The sequence below is a fragment of the Rhinichthys klamathensis genome, unplaced genomic scaffold, assembly GCF_029890125.1.
Source record: "Rhinichthys klamathensis goyatoka isolate OS25496 unplaced genomic scaffold, OSU_Roscu_1.1 h1tg000029l_1, whole genome shotgun sequence".
Lineage (NCBI taxonomy): Eukaryota > Metazoa > Chordata > Actinopteri > Cypriniformes > Leuciscidae > Rhinichthys > Rhinichthys klamathensis.
Window position 1 is genome coordinate 1,256,653 of NW_026606579.1, and position 21,002 is coordinate 1,277,654.

General features: G+C 42.2%; 1 protein-coding gene across 1 annotated transcript in view; it reads left to right on the forward strand.

Moving 5' to 3' along the window:
- The first annotated feature begins 5,453 nt into the window (after positions 1-5,453).
- Positions 5,454-21,002, forward strand: part of LOC130080098 (CD9 antigen-like) — a 31,164-nt gene continuing 15,615 nt past the window's right edge. Inside the window, exon 1 of the mRNA XM_056245396.1 lies at positions 5,454-5,631. Within this exon, the coding sequence (XP_056101371.1) occupies positions 5,560-5,631 (72 nt within the window). The 5' untranslated portion in view covers positions 5,454-5,559. The remainder of the gene's footprint in view (positions 5,632-21,002) is intronic.

The following is a 21,002-nucleotide window of genomic DNA, read 5'->3' on the forward strand; positions in this document are numbered from 1 at the left end:
GTTTATAAATGTTCATTTTAATAACAAAACAACAAATATGTTCTGTTTTACGCATTAAAATATTGTATAGCATATAGCTGGCCTTAACACTTTTAGCAAATATTGGCTAGATTTGTGATTATTAGTCCAGTCAACATTAGCCATCCTAAAGTTGACTGGATTTGAAAATATCCATTCAATTATTATTTTTTTTCAAATATATTTTTGCAGACTTAATATAATGTCTTCTTATCTAGAAGAAGATAACTAATCCCAAGCATGAATATTGGTTCAACTTAAATATTTTTGCTCTTCCAACATTTTAATAATTGGCGTTTTTACAGTGTAGATTCGAGATCGACCTGTAATTGACTAATTCTGTAGGATCAAGTTGCTTAATCATAACCAGCTTAAACGTTTTTGGTACGTATCCTAATGACAAAGATGAATTAATGATATTAAGAAGAGGATCTGTGTGACCTCTGGAAGCATCTCTTTCAGTAGTTTAGTCGATATAGGGTCTAACATGTTGTCGATTTAGATGATTTAACAAGTTTATAAAGATACTCAGGGAGTATCCCCAGGATACCCAGGGAGACTACAATGCACTGCCTGATTCGATACTGTAGTAGACGGTTGTATAGTTCTAATTTTCTCCCTGATATTATCAATCGTGTAAGTAAAGAAGTTCATAAAGTCTTTACTGCTGTGCTGCTTGGAAACATCTGGGCTTGAAGCTTTATTTTTCGTTAATTTAGCTTCTGTTTCAAATAAATACCTAGGGTTTTGTTTATTTTCTTCTAGGGTTGAAAAATAAGCAGATCGAGCTGTTTTTAAGGCCTCTCTGTTACGTAACACAGGAGAAAGATGCAATAGCAAAAATGCTTTATTAGAGGTAAGTATTTAACTGTTTGGTCAGAGTCACAAAAACACAGCTGGAGAGGAATGGAGGATCGGGCAGGATCCAGCGCTGATGTAGAGTGACGCAGGGACTTCGGTGAACAACCAGTGCAGTGCTCCCAGTCCAGTGAAGATGATCCGTGAGTGAAGTGAATCCGTGGGAGTGCGAGGAACTCGAAGAAGAACGAAGACGAACAGGGAAATCCACAGGAGACATGAGACACCAGTTACTGAACAACATATAAAGGGTAAAACGGATTGAAGCCAGCTGGCGCTGCTGATCATTGCTGATCAGTGACCACGCCCCCAATTACACACACACACACACACACACACACACACACACACACACACACACACACACACAACAGCACGCAAGACGAGAGAGAGACAATGAATTCATACACCGTGACAGTACCCCCTCCTCTAAGAACGCCTCCTGGCGTTCCCAGACGGACTTACCCATCGATTGTAATCATCGATAAGGGAGTGATCCAGAATGTCTCTAGCAGGAACGCAACTTCTCTCCTCCGGACCGTAACCTTCCCAGTCCACCAGGTACTGAAATCCACGTCCCCTCCGTCTCGAGTCCAGAATACGGTTAACCGAATAAGTTGGTTCCCCATCTACGAGACGCGGCGGGGGAGGAACCGGGACTGGCGGATTAATGCGTGCATGAAACACAGGTTTAATCTTAGACACATGGAAGGCGGGATGAATTCTCCTGTACGCAGGAGGAAGTTTGAGTCGGACTGCCACCGGACTAATGATTTTGGTGACAGGAAACGGGCCGATAAATTTGGGAGCATGTTTATTAGATCGGAGAGGAATATTCTTAGTAGAAAGCCACACTTTTTGACCCACAACGTATACGGGAGGCTTCGACCGGTGGCGATCGGCCTTAGCCTTAGTGCGCGCCCCCACTTGGAGAAGAGTCTCACGGGCTCTCATCCAAGTGTGGCGGCACCTCTGGACGAAGGCGTGGGCGGAGGGGACCACGACCTCGGATTCCGTACTGGCAAAAACTGGTGGCTGGTAACCTAAACTACATTCAAACGGAGTGAGCCCCGTGGATGACACTGGTAAGGAATTGTGGGCGTACTCCACCATAGACAATTGTTGACACCAGGAGGAAGGATTCTTGGAAACCAAACATCACAACACTCTCTCCAAATCTTGGTTGGCTCTCTCAGTTTGACCATTGCTTTGGGGATGGAACCCCGAAAAAAGACTGACAGTCGCTCCCAGTAACTTACAAAATTCTTGCCAAAATTTGGACACAAATTGGGGACCCCTGTCAGAAACCACGTCTATCGGAAGGCCATGTAAGCGAAAGACGTGATCAACGACAGTTACCGCTGTCTCCTTGGCAGAGGGTAATTTGGGCAAGGGAATAAAATGAGCCGCCTTCGAGAACCGGTCCACGACAGTCAAAACGACCGTCTTGCCCTGGGAGAGCGGGAGGGCGGTAATAAAATCTAGTGCGATGTGGGACCAGGGTCTCGAAGGGACAGACAGCGGTTGGAGTAACCCATCTGGGGGTCGATTGGAGGATTTACCAATGGCACAAACAGAGCAAGCCAAAACAAAACTGCAGATGTCACGAGCCATAAGTGGCCACCAGAATCGTTGCCTGACCAAATAACTGGTACGATTAACTCCTGGATGACAAGCCACACTGGAACAATGCCCCCACTGAATAACGTTGGACCGACACTCCTCTGGCACAAACAACCGATTCGGTGGGCAATCAGGCGGAGGCGTTACCCCTTCTAAGGCCTTCATGACCTTCGACTCGACCTCCCATCTGAGAGTGGAGACCACTAATGTCTCAGGTAAAATACACTCGGGAGTAGACGGGCGTTCGGATTGGTCAAAAATACGAGATAAAGAATCGGGTTTGATGTTTTTGGAACCCGGGCGGTACGAGAGAGAAAAGTCAAAACGTCCGAAAAAAAGTGCCCACCGAGCCTGCCTAGAGTTGAGTCTTTTGGCGGTTCTGATATATTCCAGATTCTTATGATCAGTCCATACGTTAAAAGGCACCCCTGAGCCTTCTAACCAGTTACGCCATTCTTCCAGCGCTAACTTGACTGCCAACAACTCTCTGTTACCAATGTCATAATTACGCTCGGCAGGTGATAAACGATGGGATAAAAACGTGCAGGGGTGCATCCTGTCGTCTGTGGAAGAACGTTGGGAAAGAACTGCTCCTACCCCCACCTTTGACGCGTCGACCTCCACCACGAACTGACGTGATGGATCAGGGGTAACGAGGATGGGAGCCGAAACAAAGCGGCTCTTAAGTTTGGCGAACACAGCCTCGGCTGTATCGGACCACCTGAACGTCGTTCTGGGGGAGGTCAAGGCAGTCAGAGGCGCGGCTAGTTGGCTGAAGTTGCGAATAAAACGCCGATAGAAATTGGCAAATCCCAGAAACCTCTGCAGGGCCTTACGGGAATCTGGACTAGGCCAATCAATCACAGCCTTAACCTTGTCAGGATCCATACGCATTCCCTCAGACGAGACAATGAACCCTAGGAAAGGAACAGACTGTGCATGAAAAACGCATTTCTCCGCCTTGACAAAAAGCCCATTCTCTAGTAACCTCTGAAGCACTCGTCTGACGTGCTGAACGTGTTCCTGGAGAGAAGATGAAAAAATCAATATGTCATCCAGGCAGAGCCGGACAGTAACAGAGTACATTTACTTGAGTACAGTACTTAAGTACAATTTTGAGGGATCTGTACTTTACTCGAGTATCATTTTTGGGGAGTACTCATGACTTTACTCAAGTACATTTGAGAGGCAAATATTGTACTCTTTACTCCAATACATTTATATCCATAACCGTGAGTACCTGAGTAAAAAAAAAAAAAAAGTAAAGAAAAATCTCGGAAACCCTCAATTTGTTGTTTCCCTCTCAAACGTGATTGGATTGTGCAGGCGCCACTGATTGGGACAGCCTATCAGCAATCACTTTCAGTTTTCCGCCAAAGTCAACTCCATGGTCAGATTTTATATTGCACATTAATGTAAGCCAAGCATTTGGTTTGATGTTCTTGAGTATGTGGTGTGTTTAACACAGTCAGGTTCAAATGTGGCAGTGGCGTAGCCGCGAGGGATTTCTGATTTCTTAAAAAAAAAACTTTAGGAGGCAAAATATATTTTTACTGATTATGTGAATTACACTGCGCAAACCAAAGTAGGCTACTACCCAGCGAATGAAGAAGGGTTGGCGCTCAGTCTCCACAGTACATAAAATATTAATTTTGTTTTATTTGATTTTTCTGGTTTGCATTTATGAGGAAAAAACAATGTTATGGACGTGTTCTCCGTTACGGAGCGCTCTGAAAGCGGCATAAAAAATGCTTTAAAACTTTCACAGAGACATCAAACAGAAAACACAAAACCTTTCTTTAACCTGAATTTCGTTTTGCATTAATTGTATCTTAATTTGAATCAATGTTTCATCAACCAATTGCCTGGGTTTAATAAATAAGAAGTAAATAGCAGACGATAGATAAGAAACGGAGGCGCCGGCGCGTGAACTGGATCTCGTCTCATAAATGAACCGAAACTCAGCGTATAAGGTAGCCTACTTGCCTCACAGACATGTCTACTTTTATACAGAAAAATTCAAAACGAAAGAAAACAGACTACAGACTGCTCTCTGCTTATGTAATCCGTATGAAATGTGCATTTCTCTCTGGCGCGTTCACTACTGAAGATCGCGAGTCAGCATCGTCAACTTCATCTAGCCGACACTGACAAAGAAAACACTTGTTTATTAACAAGTGTTTATTAATAAACAATTGAAATATCTCCTTGCTATATTTTACATATTCATAATCATTCCTTTTGCCGGTTCTTTGTGACAGCTTTTAGGTGCTTTATTGGCAGCGCCACCCTTACATGTGGTGTGTGTGTGTGTGTGTGTGTGTGTGTGTGTGTGTGTGTGTTGTCCCCGCATTTAAAGATGGGACCCCCCAAAAATGTAATTAAATTAAATAAAGCAACATGGTAAAAAGATGAAAATGACTTGATTTTACTTTCAATTCCTTTTACATTCTCCAAGGTATTAACATTAACATTTTTCATAACTCCATGTAGGACGTTTCTGTGCATAAATGTAAGCACTGTGGCAGTAGATTAGTAATGCAATATTTAGAAAATCTACTTTTGTACTCTTGATACTCAAGTACTTTTAAAAACAAGTACTTTAGTACTTTTACTTAAGTAGACATCTGAATGTAGTACTTTTACTTGTACTTGAGTAAAATTTAGCAAGGGGTATCTGTACTTTTACTCAAGTAACAAAGCTCTGTACTCTGTCCGCCTCTGACCGTGACACTCTCTGTACGCAATCGTGCTCTCTTTCCATGAAATGCGAAATACCTCTAGTTTTGTTTTCTACCAGTTGCGCTCCACTTTTCTGTTCATTATTAAAACACTGCATGGTAACGTTCTTAGAATATTTTTAGAACAAAAAATTTCTAGCTGGGTTGTCCCTTCCTCATGTGAGAGGTGGGTGTTTACCGTTATAAACAGTCATTTCCCCTCAGGGAGCAGCATTGAGCACCAGACGAGCAACACAAGGACACACACAGACCTTTGGGAATTTAAACATCTGAGAACAACAAAAATATCGGTTGCTGTTTACTTATAACCTGGATCAACATGACGTCCCGTCTGTCCAGTGCTGAGCTGTGCATCAAATACCTCATATTCGCCTTTAATTTCATATTTTGGGTGAGTTTAATACAGTTCACTCCTGGATGTTTATTTATTGAAGAAAAAAACTATCCAAGCTCATAATGTATAATATAGACTTGTTATTCAGCCAAACCAGTCTTTGAATATGCTTAATAAATAAATACTTTTTGGGTTATTAAACATAAAAGGTGCGGCAAATATATACTAAAGGCTGATATTAATTTGTGGTGAATTTATTTATCATTGATTGGCTACATGCTATTTCGAAAAGCTGTGTAAGCTTTACTACCTACTATGGCGAAGGCTAACTTGTAAATATTGATTATGTAACGGGATGTTCAGCATCTTAATTGGTGAAAACAATAAATTGATATCCCAACTAGAAATTTTTGTTCTATAAATGTTCTGAGAACATTACCATGCAGTGTTCTAATAATGTTTTCAGCGGGTAGTTTTATTTTGGTTCCCAGAATGTTCTCCTAAAAACTAGGGTACCATTCTCTAAAAACATTCTAAATATGTTTAATGCTTACATTGTTATAACATTATTCCCTATTATTCTTAGAACATTTTCAGCGGGTAGTTTTCTTTTTGTTCCCAGAATGTTCTCTTAAAAGTTCTAATAACATTCTTTTAAAACATTCTAAATATGTTTAATGCTAACATTGTTAGAACATTATTCCCTAACGTTCTTATAACATTTTCAACGGGTAGTTTTCTTTTTGTTCCCAGAATGTTCTCTAAAAAGTTCTAATAACATTCTTTTAAAACATTCTAAATATGTTTAATGCTAACATTGTTATAATATTATTTCCTATTATTCTTAGAACATTTTCAGCAGGGAAGTTTTCTTTTTGTTCCCAGAATGTTCTCTTAAATGTTCTAATAACATTCTCTGGAAAATGACACATTCTAAGAACACATTCTAATAAAATGTGTTTAATCATCTATAAAGGTTTAATCATAACATTTTTAGAACATTATCCCCTAACATTATTATAAAGTTTTTTAGCGGGAAGTTTTATTTTTGTTCCCAAAATTTTCTCTTAAACAAAAAAAAAAATGCTTAGCTATAACATTGTTAAAACAATTGTATTAATCTCAAAACTAAAACATCAAAATCTAACATCATATAAATCTAGTTTATAAATGGCATCAACATAAATTATTAGAAGTTCTCCGTACAGTAAATGCCCAACAAGTCACTCATGCGTCTTGACTGCTGTGTTTGCTCAGAGCGCTCATCATCAGTCTTTGCTTCTCTTGGTTCTTGCAGAAGAGTAATCCAGTCATCTGTATTAATAGTGTTCTACTGTTCTTCTCTTCTAGTTGTCCAGCTGCTCTCCCAGTTAGCAGCATTGAGCTCTGTTCTCTGTGTGCATGGTAGAGTTTTTCCTCATAGCCTATAAAAGAAGATCATGCAAAAGTGTAAACAGAAAGAATACACATACATTAAGATCACAAGCAATATTGATATTGTAAACTTTCAGCCAGCCTAATTAGTAATCAGAAATTATGTAAAGACTAATTTATTGAAAGTATAAATATGATACCTTATGAGTATCCTTTTTGTTTCTGTAATTTAAAACATATACTTAATCCATTATATACATGTTAATAACACAACTAGAGGCTAAATCATGTGAACAAATATGATACTTGTTTCATCACATGATACATGTGATACTTGTTTCACGATACGATTTTCTCACGATTTTTTTAACAAATGAGATTTAAGACAAAAGTGTTCCTTTTATTATTTCTCAGACAAAATGCTGCACATTTCTTTTTTATTTAAAATATATTTGTCAAATAATAAAACTACATTAAAAAAATTCCCTTCAAGATTGTTTCAACTCAGTCTTTCTGTCTGTTTGGTAAAGATCTGGACACTGGTACCTTCGCACACTATGTAAAAGACTGTGTAAAAATAGTACCAGATTGACAGGGGTTTTACATTGTAATAAAGGCAAGATTCTAATTTTGTTATAATTTGTATCATTACACTAGTAAGAGTTAAAAAAACACATTTAGAGAAAGAGCTAGCTGGTAAAATAAATACAACATCTGGTTGTCACGGAAACACTGATGCACCTTGTGATCTCCGTGGCTCTCGCAATTGTCGTATTAATGACTTTTACATGAAAACGGAGGTGACTGGTGCTTCTCACGGCGGTGATTAGTCTACGGAAAGTCAAAATGCCGCCACACCTCCGATTTGAATGAGTCAACGTCAACATACGTTTGCCGTCGCCATGTCTACTGTTTGACGGCGCATGCACACCACACAAACTGGCGCGGCGCTAGCGAAGCAAACCGAGCGTTTTCAGTTAAATCCTATGGAAGTTGAGCTTGGTTCACACAAGATCAAGTTCCATGAATAAAGTGAAAACACTCGCTAGCTTCACGCCAGTTTCACGCCAGTGTGTGCTCGCTGCTATTGTGCCGGTAAAGCGAGGTTCACAACTTCACAGTAGGCTATACTGTAAACGCGACCTGCTGTTTAAAACGTGTATCGCGATTCGTTTAACATTTCAACCGACTTGAATCGTCACACATTTTTATCGATTTTCATCAGTGAATCGTTACATCATAGTGAGCACAGCTCCAGCACGTTACAGTGCTCGCTGCCCACGAGGCTAGTGCTCTCACATAACAGCAGTTATAGGGCCAGTTAGGGTAAAGCAACACTATGGGCCCTATTTTAACGATCTGAAACGCAAGTGTCAAAGCGTAAAGCGCAAGTAACTTTGTGGGCGGATCCCGGCGCTGTTGCTATTTTCCCGGCGGGATAAATGCCTCTTGCGCCTGGCGCAAATCTAAAAGGGGTTGGTCTGAAGTAGCTTCATTATTCATAGGTGTGGTTTGGGCATAACGTGAAATAAACCAATCAGAGCGTCATCTCACATTCCCTTTAAGAGCAGGCGCGCTTGTTCTAAAGCGGATTCCTATTATAACGGCGGATTTGCCAGGCGCGCGCCAAGAGCGGTTCACAGCCGAGGAGAGCAATGTTCTCATCAGGGCCGTAAAACACAGAGAAGTGACATTGGGGATGGAGAAACCCACCCAAATTAAGTTCTGTTAAACAGGCGTATGATAATTTGGGTAAATGTGTAAGCTACATGCTTTTATAATAAATTGTCTATCTATCTATCTATCTATCTATCTATCTATCTATCTATCTATCGTAATAATGTATGATTTGCAAAAATGAAAACTGCTGCTTAGATGAAAGAATCAATGTGTATGCGCGTTGTGCACATTGATTATGGCCAAGCATGCGCCCTTAAAATAGCATTATGAACAACGCGCAACGCGCCACTGACTTTAGACTAGTTTTTTTCTGGTCAGTGGCGCAATTGTTTTATAGAACAGCAAAATAGCATGAGGAAAAGTTTGCGCCGGAACACGCCTCCTCTTTGCGCTGAACCGCCCCGGGGAGCGCAACTGTATTTCTTAGTTAACCGACGTGCGTCTGTGGAGGGAAAAGTCCGCTTTGCGCGGGTGCAAAATAGGAATGATACATGCGTCAGTGTACAAAGTCATTTGCGCCGAGTGCAAGATAGGGCCCTAGTGTCTATGGATGGTTACATTTCTTACACATTTCTGCTTGTTTTAAAGGAGCTGTATGTAAGAAATGTATTTCAATTAATCATAAAATGGCCCTGATGTGTCTCTAGACATTAAGAAATCATGTTCATTTCAAATACTTATATCACTGACAACAGTAGTATGGCCACGATATTGTCATTTAAAAAGTGAAGTTGCAGCCCTCAACTGATGTTGATGTTGTCAACTTGTGTTTCGGCCTGAAGCCCATCCCTCCACCTATCTACCAATCACAAAGTCAGTAGTGTTTCGGCATCCGGGTTGCCAGCTCTGCTCTAGTTGAAAGCTCCTTGTAGCAGCCCACGTTCCTGCTGGATCCTGCAGCCTATCTGGCAACCTCGAGTCAGGGGGGAGAGGGAGGGGATACACCGCTCTACAGTAATTTGAAAGTGATTGCAGTACCAGTTTTGGGCACAATCTTACATACAGCTCCTTTAAATCAGATACAGATAAAGTAGCACTGCATTTGAATGCATTGGCGATAGAACAATTTCTAGAATGAATTAATTATACCTGTAAGTGCAGTGTTTCTTTGCTATTAGTGAAGCTGTAAGTTTTAGTTACTTCAAAAGCAGAAATAAATATATGCTAAGCTAGTTATTTTAAAGCTAGTTATTTTAGTCAATAAAGTTTTAAATATGGATATTTTTCTTACACAAATGCATCGCTTCGCTTCAAAAGGCCTTTATAACCCCGCCAGAGTCGTGTGGATTACTTTTATCATGGATGGATGCGCTTTTATAGACAGTCATTCACTGCCATTATAAAGCTCAGAAGAGCCAGAACATCTTTAAATATACCTCCGATTGTATTCGTCTGAAAGAAGAATGTCATATACACCAAGGATGACTTGTATGGAGGACCAGGAGTGCCACTTAAAAATAAAATGAAGATTCAATATATCAATTTAATAATTGAAACATAAAAATGTATATAAATAAATCACTTTTAAATGGACAAATTCATAGACATTTTTAAAGTTGTTTATTTAATTCGTGTTTTTAAATGTTGCAATAAAACCATAAAACAATAAATAAATAAAAACATTTTAAATGTATAAATAGACATTTAAAATTGTTTATTTAATTCATGTTTTCAAACGTAGATTAATAAAACAATAAAAAGTACTTTAATAAATCATTTTAAAGGCACATGTTAAATCACTTTTTTTTTTTAAGCATTTGGCAAACCATTTCTCTATCTATTTGCCAAATGCTTTTCTTTGTTGATTTGCCAAATGCTTTTCTTTATCCATTTGCCAATCGAGTTAAAAAATGCCATTGGACAGTACACGCGTGGTAGCAACCAATCACCTTTCGCCTGTCTCCCACTTGTAAATATAACACGCACTGTCATTGGACAGTTAGAGAGACCATACGTCATTAGCGGGAGTTTGAAGACGGGTTCGAGGCGAGCGATGCAAAAATGGCAGGTGAATCTGAATGTCAATGAACCGAAACTCAGCCTATAAGCTACTTGCCTCACAGACCTGTATATCTTTATTTACGCGCTCCTCCGTGTCCTGATTATATTGTCCACTATATTTGCTTCTTATTTATTAATCCAGGCAAATTTGTTGATGAAACATTGATTAAAATGAAGATACAAGTTATACAAAACAAAGTTTTCAAGCAAAAATAATATTCGAAGATCGCTGGTATTATTTGATTATTATTCGAAAATCGCACCCCTCCACCACATGCACGAACACATGAAGTTAATACAATAGACATAATAAATAGATATAGACGCCCTATTGGCCACTTTGGAACGTTGCTGCGATACGTCAACGGGTCTGCCGTTTTGCAGTGGGCAAGACTGCACTGTATGTAATCAAATGCAGTGAGACGTGAGCTGCGTTCCATTCGACCGTAAGTGGACTGCGCACTTCACAGGGTGTTTCGCCATCTTAAGTGAGATTTCAATCCGAAGGGAACGAACATGTTCAGTTCGAAGGGCACTGCAAACGGCATAGGGAATAAGGGAACATCGATACATCACTTCACAGGAAGTGGAGAGTGAAAATCAACCAACTGTCATTGTGTCACCAGTCTGAACTAACCATAGGGCAGAGCCGTTGGAAGAGATTTTATATTTAAATTTCTAACGGCTCTGAGTTTACGTATGCATAGAGTATTCATAAATATTGTTATTATACAAACTAGAGTATTTATGAACGGTTGGGGTGATGAATGTTTCTATAGGCCTATTATATGATTTTAAATTAGAAAGAAAAGTAAATAAAAAGTGATATCATAATCTGCGCGACCCTGTTGTTGCCTTTCTTTGGTGACGCTGCAGGGCATTCCAAATGAGTGATTATTGTCAGCGAAGTCCACTTCAACTGATGTACCGTGTTCAGGGAGTAGGGAGGAGTGAACACTGCGTAGGGACCCTGTCGAATGGAACACACCTACGGACTCGGGTGCACACTTTTTCAGGAAGTAAAGTAACCTGCGCATGCGTTTTAGCTTATTGTGATGTATTCAGTTAAATAAAACACTTGTAAGGGATGATAGTGTTGATGATTTACCTTGGATACGAGCGAGAGTGAGCAGTGTGTAAGAATTGAAATGGGAAGGTTTAAATAAAGTTACGCGAGATATCGCGAGCGTGAGGGAAAGGAAAAAAACGTGATAAAGAGGAGGGGTCGAGGAAGCGGAAGAGGAGAGATGGGGAAAATAGAGAAATGAACAAGGTAATCGGGTGTAACGATGCAGAGTCGTAGTTAAGAGAAATGTTGAAATAAACACTGAGTTCTGAGCACAGAAGTCTTGTCTGACTCCTCTATCAGGTGACCGCGACAGATACAGAAATAGTCAAGAACCCACGCATAATACTTGGTAAGCACGGATTCCTCAAGACCCGCGAATCTGAGTATTACACTGGTGGCAGCGCTGGTTGGCTATTTTTATCTTTCTGTTTTTTATAGACATTTTCTGCTTGACTCTGCACAACGTGAAATAGCCACATTAACCTGCAGGCACGTTAATATTGCCCATAATATTTTACGTGCTGTATTTTTGCAAGTTCGGATTACAGACAATTTTTTTTTTTTCTCGCCGTTGCTCGCACACACAAAATGTCTGATGGTGAGCATGATATCGTGGAGCGGCCGCAACCACAACCACATAACGTGACGGCTGGTACAAATTCACATGTGCCCTTCAGAATTGATCTCCCTGCTCCCTTTTCGGGCGATAACGCTGAACCATTTGGCTCCTGGATACAGAGATTTGAAGTTGGTCTTAATGTCTCTGCCACACCACCAGATAAAGCTAAACTCCTCCCTGCTAAGCTCACGGGACCCGCAGTTGCATATTGGCAGTCTCTCTCCCCTGCTGTTAAAGTGGACTATGATCTGACTAAGGCCAGTTTAGGTGCTGTTTTTGGACGTGCCACATTTTTGGCCACATTCCAAACATATTTGAATGCTCGTCCCCGCAAGCCTCAGGAGCCTCTCGAAGTTTATGCAGCTGAGCTCACCAGTTTAGTGACGGAAGCTTTTCCTCAGTATGATGTCACGGCTCGAAATTGTGAAATTTTTTGTAGATTTATTACTGGTTTAGATCCTGCACTTCAATTGAAAATACATGAGCATGGAGCACTGACCTTGGACAATGCTTTAAAAATAGCCAGTCAATGTGAACGTGCACAGTTGGCCATCAGCATAGCCAATCCAACGGCTATCATGCCAGTTACGGTGCATCAGCAGCCTTTATCTGCCACAACGACGCCAACACCCATCGCAGATCTGGCGTCGGCCATCGCTGACCTCCGGATGGACCTGCATACTTTACGCCAGTCTCACAAGCGTCGGACTGAAGACCGCCTGGACGTACTCTCACAACAGATCGCCAACCTTCAGCACAAGATGACAGAACCTACACACGCCTGCGCAGCTGTTGACTACAACATAACACCATGGACTCGCCAGCCTGAGTGGGATGACCATCACCATCGTCGTCAGGACTGCCGCTACCCGTCACAGCACCTACAGAGAGAACGACGACAACAACCTTATGATGACTACAGCTCCTCGCACCACTGCCGCTGTTCTCACGATCACATTACATCCTATGAAGACCCCCGTCATCAGAGCCGTCGCAGCTATTCTCCTCCTCCCCTGTGTTGTGAGTCACACACCCCATATCATTCACATCCCGATCAACATAGCTCCCGTAGACACAATAATACACACCCTAGACCAGACCGCTCCCCCTCGAGAGAACGCCGACCCCATTTGGTCTATGATGACAGACCACACGTCACTCGCTCGCCCTCACCAAACTCACATTACAGGCATTCTACTTATCGCACCCACCGCTCACCATCTCCAGCTCCGCATTACAAACAGCCACCACACTCTCACACATCCCCTACCCGCCATGTACATTTCTCTCCAGTCAAAAGAGATACTGCCCCTCCTTCGCCACATCAGGGAAACGAGTAGAAGCTGTCATTGGGGACCAAATGTCAGCTCCAGCACACTCGAAGGTCCACTCTGATAATATGCACTATACATCCACCCCACCTACACCATTCATTCAAGTTACGCTGGCTGGCACCGAAATCTACGCTCTAGTCGATACCGGTTCGGGTTTATCCCTCATTACCGACGACTGTCGTAGATCGGTCCCAGCCTTGGCATCTCAACCTATTAATAAGTCCTTTGTGTTGGCCTCCTCAGTCACAGGACAACCATTAGACATACTGGGCTCTGTAACAGCCCTTGTGCATATTGGGGATGCCACATTTTCTCACATTTTTCACATAACACGAACAGCAACCCATCCGGTGCTTATCGGATGGGATTTCATGGTCAAACACGCAGTTACGGTCGATATACCACACAAACAGCTACGATTGTATGACACTACAGTATTTCTCTCACCGCCACAGTCATTCATCCCAGTACAGGGCGCGGCGATCACTATCGCACAGGTAATTGTGCCGCCAATGTCAGAAATGACGATCTCAGTTTCTATTAAAGACGGTGCTGTCGCAAACCCCTTCACTGACTCATATGTGGGTATTTTAGAGCCTCAGTCTCCCCAGGTTGTGTCTTTAGGCATTGCGCGCACTCTAACGTTGATTCAAAACGGTAGAGGCATCGTTAGAGTCGTTAATCCGACCAGCCAACCGGTCTCTTTAGAGGCGGGATGCCCCGTGGGCCAGTTTTTCTCCATAACGGGAAAAACACAGGATGAATACGTACTAGTTTCATCTGTAACCACCTCCACTGACAAAACACGCACTGTTCAGGACACGCTTTTAGCAGACACCTGCTTAGATGCAGACCAGCAGTCGTTGCTTAAGGATTTGCTGACAGAATTTTCCGACATTTTTAGTTCACATCCACACGATTACGGTCGGACCGATTTAGTCACACACACTATTAACACAGGAGACGCAGCGCCAATCAAACTACGCCCATATCGCACATCACCGGCGACGCAGAATATTCTACAAGAAGAGGTGTCTAAGCTTTTGGAGCGTGACATCATTGAGGAGTCACAGAGCCCATGGTCAGCCCCGGTTGTACTCGTTCGAAAGAAAGACGGTACATACCGGTTCTGTGTGGACTACAGACGACTCAATGCAGTCACAATCAAGGACTCACACCCTCTTCCTCGGGTCGACGACACTCTTGATAGGCTGTCTGGGGCACAAATGTTCTGCACGATAGATTTGACTGCGGGTTATTGGCAAATACCCCTTAACCCAGCAGACAAAGAAAAAACTGCGTTTTCGACGGGAGCAGGGCTTTATCAATTCCGTATGATGCCCATGGGTATGTCAAACGCGCCGCCTAGCTTTCAGCGGTTAATGGAGTTGGTGCTCCGTGGTCTTCATTGGAGCATTTGCTTGATCTATTTAGACGACATAATCGTTTACAGCGCAGATTTCGCACAACATCTGAAACACTTGCGCGACGTCTTTGGACGCTTCCGTTCGGCCGGACTTAAACTCAAGCCATCTAAATGCCATCTGGCATGCTCCTCGGTTACGTTTTTGGGCCATCGTGTCTCCAGCCCCGGAGTTGAGCCTGACCCATCAAACATTGAGAAAGTTAAGACGTGGCCAATTCCAACATCTGCCACGCAGGTCAGGGCTTTCTTAGGCTTATGTTCGTATTACCGAAGGTTAATAAAAAAGCTTCGCTCATACAGCAGAGCCTTTACACCGGTTAACACACAAGGGTGTTGCGTTCACTTGGTCAGTTCAGGCAGATGAATCGTTTTGTGTCTTAAAGGAAGCATTGACTTCGCCGCCTATTATGGCATTTCCGAACCTTGCGATACCCTTCCTACTTTACACAGACGCGTCCTTGTATTCAGTCGGCTCTGTCCTCTCACAGCACGTGGATGGCAAGGAGCATGTTATTGCATACGCCAGCCATGTACTGTCTGCGTCGGAAAGGAAATGGTCCACTTTCGATCGAGAACTGTTCGCCATTGTGTGGTCAGTGCGCCATTTCCGCCACTACCTTGCATGCCACCCATTTACTATCATCACGGACCACAAGCCGTTGGTCGGACTAAAAAAACTCCCTTTGGACCATGATCCAACGGGTAGGCGCGCACGTTGGGCAGTCGAATTAGATCTTTATGATTGGTGCGTGCGCCACCGCGAAGGTGCCAAACACTTGAACGCAGACGCTATGTCTCGACGCCCACAGGGTGAGGTTGTTCAGCAAGATAATGGTAACGAACGGGAGTCCGCCAAGTTTTTGGTTGCCACACAGACCACATTGTTTGACCCTCAGTCAAACCCTGCGTCGACACCTCTGCAAACACCAAAAATGGATGTTAATTCTCTCGTAGTCACGCCTGTTCCAAATTATGTCACAGCGAACCTAATTCAAATTCAAAGCGACTGGAAAGTAGCAGAACAACAACGGTCTGACTCTGACTTGGCCGCTGTCCTCTCATGGGTAGAAACGGGTCATAAGCCCCCTCTGTGGAGGCTCCGGAACGCTCCCCATACGTTAGGAATTTGTGGTCACAATTCAGTCGGTTAACTATTCATGAAAATGTCTTGTGTAGACTGTCGCGCGAATCTCCTGTGGACGACGTCCTCCAAATTATTATTCCGACGTCTTTGGTTCCAGACATACTGACCCATGTGCACGGCGATCCTTCAGTTGGCCACTACGGACATGCTAAAACCCTGAATAGGGCTAGACGGCTCTTTTATTGGCCCTACATGTCTGCAGACATTTCTAAACATTGTTCTCGATGCGCGGCCTGTCATTCACGACGTTCGCCTGTGCCTCGACCACAAGCTCCGCTCATTTCGAAATCGTCGCCGCGGACATAACCGAGCTGCCTCAGTCGACTAAAGGCAACCGTTATGTTTTAGTGATGATGGACCTGTACACTAAATTTGTAAATCTGTATCCTTTGAAGGATCAGACAGCTATCTCTGTGGCAGGTTGCATTTTTGATCATTACATACCACAACATGGGGTTCCGGATGCCTTGCACTCCGACCAAGGCAGACAATTCGAATCTGATCTCATTCAGAATCTCTGTAAGTTATTGGGCATTAAAAAGCTCCGCACATCTCCGTACCACGCCCAATGCGACGGCGCTGTGGAGCGCTTCAATCGCACCTTAAAAGATGAGCTTGCCAAATATCTCTTTGAGTCTGGTAGGGAATGGGACGAGCACCTCCCCCATGTCGCATTAGCTTACAACACCATCAATCATTCCAGTACCGGGTTCACTCCATTATTTTTAGCACATGGACGCGAGGCCCGCGTTTCCTTAAACATGCTATTTCAGGACGGCACCTCTGTCACTTCAGCCACATCGGGTACGCCTGCAGCGTTTGCTAATTCACTACGACACAGATTATCCTCTGCTTATCGGTCAGCAAATGCCTTCCGGGACAAAGCACAAGGACAGCAACGACATTACTATGATCGTCATGTGAAGTACACTCCATACAAGGCGGGCGACTTGGTACTCCTTGATGACCCAGCCAACAAACATAATAAACTACGTCCTCGCTGGGTGGGTCCTTATGAGGTTTTACATTCAATAGCACCTCTTGGTAGTCTTACCCCAGTGGATTTTGCTGTTCGTGATACTTCCAAACCACACGCCAAGACCAAAGTCATTCACTATAACCGCATGAAGCCATACATCACTGAGCACTCACAAACACACGCACCCCCCTCACCTCAGTTAACCGCCAAACCAAACACTCTGAACACACTATTAGGTCTCCTTCCACCTCATGTTACGCCAATGGCCCCAGGATCTCCCGCTGGACCCCTCAGGCCACGTTTGCCGCCAGCACACCAACCTTTGCCGCAGTACGGCCCCTTACCTGATGTTGCAAAGGACAATGCTAGAGACATTTGCCCCGCACCTTCCTTGGTACAGCCCCTCCAAATGCCAACTTCGGTGGTATTGGGAGTACCCGCTGGTTCCCCAGTGTCCCCGGTCACTCAGTCCTCCACACCACACGAACGTCCAAGATTGCGTCGAATGCCGGCTTACTTGAAAGACTTTCAATTGTACTAAATTGTGTAGTTTGAGGTTCTGGTGTGATTTGGTTCTATCGTTATATGCATCATTCTATGCCTAGTATAAGTTTATATATATATATATATATATATATATATATATATATATATATACCACTGTAAGTTGTTTAACAGTATAACAAGTTCATTATTCTCAGGGTTATACAGCAGTGAAAAAATAAAAACAATTTAATAATGTGTACGTTTCATGACATGCACTGTTATAACACATGTTTTCTTATGGGGTTTTGTGTCGATATACATAGAAATGAGGACATTTCTTATAGGAAGGGGAGTATTATGTAAGAATTGAAATGGGAAGGTTTAAATAAAGTTACGCGAGATATCGCGAGCGTGAGGGAAAGGAAAAAACGTGATAAAGAGGAGGGGTCGAGGAAGCGGAAGAGGAGAGATGGGGAAAATAGAGAAATGAACAAGGTAATCGGGTGGAACGATGCAGAGTCGTAGTTAAAGAGCATATTGCAGGAAAAAAAAAAATCTAAATTAATATATAACCTTGTATGAAAATACCATATGAAAAGTTAATGCAGGATTTAAAATGTTTTAAAACGACATAAGGGCACTAATTTAGTAGATAAAGTGAGCGTTTCTTGGACTGCTCGTAAAAACTGCTTTTTTTTTCAAAATCGCGTAATTTTACGTCACGCTAGGGAGCCTCAGCCTCGGCTCAGTGCAGAGTAGGCTGGTATTCAGTGAGAGTGGCCGTGAGTCAGTGTGTTTTCGGTAGTTTTTGTATTTTAATTTATCATCGTCATGGTAAATTATTGTTTGTGGAGGTTGCAAAAACTCCGGCCTGTCAGGACATCGAGTCCACAGGTTTCCATAACAAGAAAAGGGACGGTGTTGTTGTATATCTTTCGTGCATGGTGCGGTTTGTGCAGGTGAAGAGACGGGATTTCTCTTCCGCATCGGCTTCGAGAAACGCGGTCGTGTGTAGCGTTCACTTCAGATCGGAGGATTATCATCCCGGCGATATGATGGAGTTCAAAATGGGATGCCGAAGCAAAAATATTGATCGTCTAATACTGTACCAATGGCATGAAATAGTGTGATATAGGTAGTCATGCCCTAAATAGAGGCAACTTGTAATTGAAAAACAAACTTACTTAGGTTGTTTAAATATTCAAATCTTTAATTTTCTATTTATGTTATAACCCAGGTGAAAAATATGTATTACAAATGTACTTGGGTATGTTTTTAGTACAATAGAAATATACTCAAGTATAGTTTTTATACATTTAATAGTATAAATCTACCCTAAAAATACGAATGTCTGCTGGCCTGATATACGATGGTAATAATCTGTACAATATTGTGAGCACAGTGTATATCGTTAGCGAACGTGTATATCTATAAGCACGTCTCTCACCAAGACACCTGTCCTGTTCTCCACTGGTTCTCACACCACAACTCATGGTGTCTCTGACCGTTCTGTCTGACATTAGTCCTGGCCTGTCCCTGCTCTCTTGGCAGCATAGCAGGCTCATAATTGTATGGCTGTGGTCCGTCATACGAGTAAGTACTTCCTCAGCGTCCGAAATGTCATTGCGATCCATTGTTTTCCTGTTGTTTGAATCAACCGCTCTCCCGCCCGTTATGTCACGCCCGCCACGCCCATTTTCAGACGCGGAAGTAAAATTTTCTCACAAAAACGACTCCAGAAGCTTCTGTAGCGTATTTATAAGTATATTTTAAAGAAAATCTAGTTCCTACATTATTTTTCTATACATTGACTCGTTGGGTCCTCTAACCTGCAATATGCCCTTTAAGAGAAATGTTGAAATAAACTCTGAGTTCTGAGCACAGAAGTCTTGTCTGACTCCTCTATCAGGTGACCGCGACAGATACAGAAATAGTCAAGAACCCACGCATAATACTCGGTAAGCACGGATTCCTCAAGACCCGCGAATCTGAGTATTACAAGTGTATTCGTGCATTGCGCGTGGAATCAGGGCAACAAAGTCTCCTCAAAAGAGTCCGTTTGCAAGCAGCAGAAGGCCACCTTATGTGACACACACACTCAGTAAACCTGTATTGTTCACTCAACTGCGCATAATAGCAGCGAATTAATAAAAAAACACAATATTGACCCGCGTTCTGTTTTCTATCATGCGCCGTGCACGTTTGCGATTACGTAATATGCACGCAAACGCAGGGTTTGATAGAATCAAGTGGAGTGTGAAACCAGACCAACGCTGCGGGGGGTGCCGGGAACAAACACGCTCGGGCTCGGACCGCAGCAAACGAGCCTAGTGTAAAAGCCCCCTAATATGAAAAAACGGTGGAGTATCCCTTTAACACACCGACAGCATATGAATGTTAAGGGGATAGTCCACACAAAAATAATAATTCTCTCATCTTTTACCTACCCTCATGCCGTCCCAGATGCATATGTCTTTGTTTCTTCAGATAAACATGAATGAAGAGAATCCATCCAGTGAGTTTATATAATGCAAATTAATGGGTATTTAAAAGTTGACACTTTAAAAACCCCACACAGTGACTGTAGTGGGTTATTAATACAACCCCAGTGGTTGAATCAATGTCTTCAGAAGTAAAGCAATAGATAATAAAAATACTAATAATTTAAACTGTTTTAACCATCACTTCTGACCAACTGTCATACGTTAATGGGCTACAATCTACTACATGGATTCACGGAGATGGAATATTTTCTGAAAAATCTTTGTTTTTCTTAATGTGAAGAAAGAAAGTCATAGCCTATCTGAAATTGGCATGAAGGTGAGTAAAGGATGAGAAAATTTTCATTTTTTGGTTGGAGTTTCTGTTTAGAATTGTGTATACTTCATTACAATGTACCATGTTCAAATGATCATTGGATAATTTAAAATATATATGAATATTAGGTAACGCTTTAGATTACAGCCCGGAAAGTACTGCGTAATTAAAGCAATTTTACAGCGTAACCTTCGGTAATTATAGTGTACCTATAATGTACTTACAATATAAGTATAAGGGAACAATATTTTAAGTTTGGGGAATAAAGGGGTAACAACCAGGAGAATTAAAACCTTATTTATACTGTAAGTATTATAGAACTAAGGGGTACTTATTCTACTATTATGATATAACAATCTTACATTTGAGATCAATTTAGCAAGAACATAATACTGCGTACCTTTTTGAAATAATGGTGAACCAGTACATACTGCATAGGTTTTATAAATGCACAGATATGTACCCTGTCATTTTTTTAGTGTAATCTTTTTAACAAAAG